At 37.1% G+C, this 7132-nt stretch overlaps 1 protein-coding gene across 1 annotated transcript; it reads left to right on the plus strand.

The window, feature by feature from the left end:
* The first annotated feature begins 2939 nt into the window (after positions 1-2939).
* Positions 2940-6362, plus strand: LOC130238104 (galanin receptor 2a). Its single transcript, XM_056469013.1, has 2 exons — positions 2940-3289; positions 5621-6362. The coding sequence occupies exons 1-2, from the start codon at positions 2940-2942 to the stop codon at positions 6360-6362; spliced, it is 1092 nt and encodes a 363-aa protein (XP_056324988.1).
* Positions 6363-7132: the final 770 nt, after the last annotated feature.

Genomic DNA, 7132 nt, shown 5'->3' on the forward strand with positions numbered 1-7132 from the left:
ATAGAATAGACTCAATTAAAGCACGATAGAAAAGAGTAAGCATATTGGGGCCAATGTGAAAACGTGATAGTTTCCTGAGACAATAAAGGCACTGATGGCCCTTCTTGCGCACAGCATCACAGTTTGCCTCAAATGTTAAAAAACAGCCAATAATGGTACCCATATATTTGTACTTCTTCACACATTCTACTTTTTGACCCCTGATATTAGTCTGCTTAGCTGCTGTATGATTCCTTCTAAAATCAACAATCATATCCTTAGTTTTTGTTGCATTAAGTTTTAGATTTGACTCCTCATACCACTGAATAAAATGATCCACTATGGCACCATGATTATTTTCATCTCCATCTCCATATTGTTTCTGTATGTGATCTTAAGTGTTGCCATTTATTGTGTTAAGTGTGTCATTCATAGTATATGTGAAGCACCAGAATAAATTGCTATAAAGGGGAATATTAAAAAGCTTTAAACTTTAAACTTAGGCTAACATACTTTTCAAAGTGCATGATGATTTAGATCTTTTTTTTTTTTTTTCAGAAAATTACACACATGTATGAACCTTGGTCTGAAGAAATTGTTTTGGATAATGAGTTGAGTAGGAGAAACCAAGGAAATTTGAACACACTCCATTCCTCCAATCATAAAGGTGAAATTAAGTTGTTTTAAAAATACCATGAATATCCACATGATCTCACTGGGTTATTCTGTTGTATATGTATATTGTACCATTACATCAAAGGTAAAATTTTAATTAAGCACATCCAAAATGAAAGCTGGTATTTACATAATATATGTATATGTGTACTGTGCATACATACAGTTGTACAGTTGTACAGTTGAAGTCAGAATTATTAGCCTCCCATTTGATTTTTTTTTTTTTTTATTAAATATTTCCCAAATGATGTTTAACAGAGAAAGGAAATTTTCACAGTATGTCTGATAATATTTTTTTTCTTCTGGAGAAAGTCTTATTTGTTTTATTTTGGATAGAATAAAAGCAGTTTTAAATTTTTTAAAGCCATTTTAAGGTCAAAATTATTAGCCCCTTTAAGCTATATTTTGTTAGATAGTCTAGAACAAATCATCATTATACAATAACTTGCCTAATTACCCTAACCTGCCTAGTTAACCTAATTAACCTAGTTAAGCCTTTAAATGTCACTTTTAGCTGTATAGAAGTGTCTTGAAAAATATCTAGTAAAATATTATTTACTGTCATCATGGCAAAGATAAAAGAAATCAGTTATTAGAAATGAGTTATTAAAACTATCATGGTTAGAAATGTGTTGAAAAAAATCTTCTCTTCGTTAAACAGAAAAAATAAATAGGGGGCTAATAATTCTGACTTCAACTGTATACTTAAATGTAGGTACCACTAGAATAGTTGCCTAGTGGAAGTAACTTGAATTTAGCTTTTTCGATGCAAACAATTTGAGGTTTCTGTCCCAAAAACACTTATAATTGTAACACTTTGCCAAACAATTGGCAAAAGTGAAGGATAAAAAACCTAGAGAGAAACCAGGCTCAGTTGGGCACAACCATTTCTCCTATGGCCAAACATCTAGTGCAGAGCTGCACTGCAGTCTAGGCACCAGAGGAATCAGACACATACTCTCAACTCCTCCATGTCCACCACAGCAACTGCTCCGGATACGGCCTGCTCTGGGATTGTGGAAACCTTGGGATCATCTCTTTACAGGTCTTGAATCGCATTGGTGGCACTGCATAATCTCTGGGGCCTCAGGATGAGCATCCCCAGGTAGAAATATAGAATAAAGAGAATAATTAGCGTAGCTGCTGTTCATAGTGTTCATACTGTTCAAACGAGATGCGTGGAGCACATTCATGCACCATACTGTGTCTGAGCCACGGACATTATCAGGAAGGCTATTCCAGAGTTTAGGAGCCATAAATGAGAAGGCTCGACCTCCTTTACTCGACTTTGCTATTCTAGGTACTACCAGAATCCCTGAGTTTTGAGATCTTAAAGAGCGGGTTGGATTGTAGCGAGACAGAAGGTTGGTTAGATAAACAGGAGCTAGATTATTTAAAGCTTTATACGTAAGAAGCAATATCTTAAATTCAATACAAAACTTAACAGGCAGCCAGTGTAAGGAGGATAAAATTGGGGTGATATGGTCATATTTTTTAGACCTGGTAAGAACTCTGGCAGCTGCATTTTGTACTAGCTGAAGTTGGTTAATAGAGGATGCTTGGCAGCCAGCAAACAGAGCATTACAGTAATCCAGCCTAGAAGTTATAAATGCATGGACTAGCTTTTCTGCATCTGAGATGGATAGCATACTTGATAACTTAGCAATTAGTAAAATACTAAAAAATAATAAATAACTAGTGTTACATATTTAAATGTCTAAAATATGGGTAGGCTAACACTAAAATAGTTGCGTAGTTTTCTTCTTCAAAAAAAATTTATAAATAAAACAGATCATGAATTTTGCTTTTTAAATGCAATGTGAGGTTTTTTTTTCAAGATACAGTGGTTAAATATTACTTTTTTCAGGTAAAAGCACTCCCAAAACACTCATAACAATTGTAACACTATTGTAATTATAATACCTGTCCTTATAGTGAAAATATATCAGTTGTATTATTAATTGTTTACATATTGTCTAAAAAACCAGTAGTGTATTTTAAATAACCTGTGAGTTATGAAGGAAAATTCCCTAGTCTGTAAGGGGAGGAGGCTGCTGATGGGAGTGATCCTCATGTTCACCACAGTCACCTCATCTGCACCTGCAGGAAAACCATCCAGGCAGAAGATGCTTTACTTAGTCGTTGTTTTCAAGTAGGCAATTTATCCCATTTATATATATTTTTTGCTTAAAAAAATAAAATAAATGATTAGAAGTTCTCCAAGTGTGTCCGTATGGAGTCCATGCAGCGTTGAAGCTCATCGTTTCACTGGTCCTGACAGAAAGATGAACGCATCCCAGCAGATCCACGTCTTCTCCGCACACTGGAAAGTTGAGTCGGTGATTATTTCTCTCATATTCTCGATGATTTTTTTGGTCGGTACTGTGGGGAACTGTCTAGTGCTCGCGGTTCTCATTCGCAACGGCCAGATGAACACAAAGAGCACCAACCTGTTCATCTTGAACCTCGGGCTGGCGGACCTCTGCTTCATCGTCTTCTGCGTGCCGCTCCAGGCCACCATCTACACCATGGACGAGTGGGTGTTCGGCGCGTTCGTGTGCAAAGCCGTGCACTTTATTATCTACCTGACCATGTACGCGAGCATCTTCACTCTGGCTGCAGTGTCTCTGGACAGGTGCGTCCACATTATAGTCTACTCCTGTCTAATGCAGAGAAAAGTGTAGAAACGCATTATCGATTGAAAAGTTATAACTGTACATGAGGTTATTAATCAGAACGGTGAATGGAAACTCATATTTTTTTATAGTTTGATATTTTTTGTTTTTTTTATTTAGGATTAATATAACTATCACTATGATTCTTGTAAGAGAGTAATCGCAATATTTAGAAGAAAATATAAAAATTGTGACTAAATTGACTTTTGTTAACTGTTAACATGGTTAAAGGAATAAAACAATAATAATAATGCCGATTGGCTAAAAAAACACCGCAAAAATATGAAGACTCGAGCAATTATGTTATAATTATGTTATAATTACTAGTTGCTGTAATTGCTATTATAATTATGTTGTGTATTTCATGTTTTGATAAGAGCCCTAAAACGTTCATGAAACTATTTTTTTTTAAATCTATAATTGCATATTGTCCATTTAGATGTTTGCAAATAAACAAACGAAATAGGCATGTTGAAACTAAGCGCGTTTTATAGACAGCTGCAAAAATGAAGAAAAAAATGAAACAGCGAAACGGATTAGAAATGTGTCCATAAAGCAAACACCAGATGAATAATTGGCAGCTAAATGTTTACAAAAACAGACTAAGTGCACCTTTAAATCCACTGTGAAAACATTTGTCATGCACTGAGCACTGATAATGCATTTTCTGCAATATTTAATTTTAGCAATGGAGCATAAAATGTTGTCAAGCACTGAAAGAGTGACCATGACCTTAACCATATAATACCAGAGTGTTACAGATTTCTTATCAATCCAGTAATCACTCAGAATATGCATTAAAAAAAATCTCTTTAATTTCAAATCTTCAGTCTGTTGCCGCTTATATTTTCCCAAAAAGGCTAAGAATTGATTTTGGAATTTCTTTATCACTTAATGCTGGGCTACTGTACTTTATGTAACTTTTTTACTATTTTTCCATTTAATGTAGTTCATATTACGTGATACAAAATGACATGTCACTTACTTGAATTATCGATTTTTTAATGTGCATTTCTACATTGGTTCAGTAAATCAGTTTATAAGAGCAAAGCTGAAGTAGAACCAAAATCAAGTTTTTATGAGTGATGCATGCAGATAAACATTCTTTAAACAAAGGTCCAAATGTTATGCATTTCCATAAAAAATTGCTTTAAAGTACTACTAAAAAAATGTGTCTTGAGTCCCCTATTATAACATATCTACCTGACAAATGTCCTGTCGCCTATCCAAGTTTCAGGAACAACAAATTAAATCATTCAAAAACTTGACTTCTAGTTGATCATTTGGTATCAGAAGTGGCTTATGTAAAAAGCAAAGGTTTCTAGATTACGCTTATTTTACCTAAATAAAATATGATCAAGCTTTGATTTTTAATTATTTAATTAGGACAGTAAGGTCTGACTTTACTTACACAAAAGTCTTGTCACTTAACAGAAATAATGTACAGTAAAGAATATAAAGTCATGATGCAGTGGAAAAAGAATTTATATTGTGTATGACTCCTATGAGCTTGGACGACTGCATCCATACATCTCTGCAATCTCAAATAACCTATTAATAAAGTCATCTGGAATGGGAAAGAAAGCGTTCTTGCAGGACTTCCACAGTTCATCAAGATTCTTGGATTCATCTTCAATGCCTCCTCCATCTTACCCCAGACATGCTCAATAATGTTCATATCTGATGACTGGGCTGGCCAATTCTCGAGCGCCTTGATCATCATTGCTTTTGGGAACTTTTATGTGGAGGCTGAAGAATGAGAAGGAGCGCTACCCAGCTGAAGGATTTGCCCTCTCCTGTGGTTTGTAATGTAATGAGGAGCACAAATGTCTTGATACCTCAGTCTGGTGATGTTGCCATCCACTCTGCAGATCTCTCACACGCCCCCATACTGAATGTAACCCCAAACCATGATTTTTCTTTCACCAAACTAGACTGTTTCTGTGAGAATCTTGGGTCCATGCGGGTTCCAATAGGCCTTCTGCTGTATTTGTGATGATTGGGATGCAGTTCAACAGATGATTCATCAGAAAAATCTACCTTCTGCCACTTTTCCAAATGATCAACTAGGAGTCAAGTTATTACTTGTTGCTCTTACAACTGGGATTGACAACAAGACTTTTGTCAGGTTGTGTTAATGGCGTTTTAATTAGATAAACTGGTTTGAGCTGGATTTATCTGATGATTGAAGTAATTTTTTGGTTAGACCTCATGTGAATGACACATTGCCCTGTCCTCACGCCTATACTCACATCATCACTCTTATTAATTGTATTGTATTTTCTCAACAGATATCTTGCCATTCGGTACCCTCTGCGCTCCAGAGAAACGCGAACTCCCCGTAATGCCCTGACCTCCATCAGCCTGGTGTGGGCACTCTCGCTCTTCTTCTCCAGCCCTTATCTCAGCTACTACCAGCAGATGGACCTAGACGGGACCACAGTTTGCATCCCGGCATGGAGCGTCCATCATCGCCAAGCCATGGACATCTGCACCTTCATATTCGGCTACCTGATCCCAGTCCTCATACTTGGTATCACATATGCCCGCACCATCCGCTACCTGTGGACCTCCGTGGACCCCATGCAGGACATGTCAGAATCACGCAAGGCCAAGCGCAAGGTGACCAAAATGATAATCATAGTCGCTGTGCTTTTTTGTTTATGTTGGCTGCCTCATCACTTGGTTATCTTGTGCATGTGGTTTGGCCATTTCCCGTTAAACCACACCACGTACGTTCTTCGCATTTTATCGCATTTGGTTGCGTATGCCAACTCCTGCTTGAATCCAATCGTGTACGCTCTGGTGTCCAAACACTTCCGTAAGGGGTTCAAAAAGGTGTTTGGGTGTGCTTTTCGTAATCGGGTTGTAAACCGGATACACACTGTGCAACCGGTGCAGACGGTAAGCCTAATGGAGGCCGCCTCGAGCGAAGGATCCAATCATTGCGACGGGTCAACCCGCGGTCGACTGTGGAGCAAAAGCAGCAAGAAAATGATGACGAGCGCCTTTATGACATTTAACGTGACATAATCCACTTTTCCATCAAGTCTGTGCTCAGCAAAGTAAAACCCAGTGGCTTCTAACAGCGTTTGAGCTACGATTGCATAACAAAAGTCATCACAGGTAGAGAGGAAGCAGAGCTTTATGTGGGTTTGATGAAGACAGTGAGTGATGCTTGAAATTAAAGTCTCAGCGTCTGTGTTTTGTCAGCTTTCGTCACCGTGGCTGTGTGTTTTGTGAGTACGCAGGTCGTCGTGAATCATGGAGGTACTATATATGAAAGATTCAGTTATAAGAAGAAAGTGCTGATGTCAAGTTGTAGGGTTCAAACGATCATAACAACTTGATCGCATTTGAACACATTGTAGAATTTCTGTCACTGTGTAATATTCCTCTGACATTTTCAGCGCTCCTTCAGGGTTATTGCTGTTCAAGACCTAATCTACGAGCAAATTAAATATTCAAGTGTCCATGATTGAATAAAGAAACGGTACACAATAAGTCTTGAAGGGACAGTTCACCAAAAAATGAAAGTCTGCCATCATTTACTCATCCTTCATTTGTTCAAAACCTACCTGGGTTTCTTTTTTCGGTTGAACACACTGTTAACAATTTCCTGTAGAATCTTGCTTGCTGCGGTTCACTGTAAATCAATTACAGTAAAAATACTGTATTTACATTTGTAGCACTATTTGTCTTGCTGTATATGTATTGACAGTATTGTTTATTTTTACTGTAACCGCACCAAACATAAATTAATTATTATTTCTTAGCCACACATTTTAAATGTGTCAAAACAA

The sequence above is a fragment of the Danio aesculapii genome, chromosome 12 (assembly GCF_903798145.1).
Source record: "Danio aesculapii chromosome 12, fDanAes4.1, whole genome shotgun sequence".
In the NCBI taxonomy this organism is placed as follows: domain Eukaryota; kingdom Metazoa; phylum Chordata; class Actinopteri; order Cypriniformes; family Danionidae; genus Danio; species Danio aesculapii.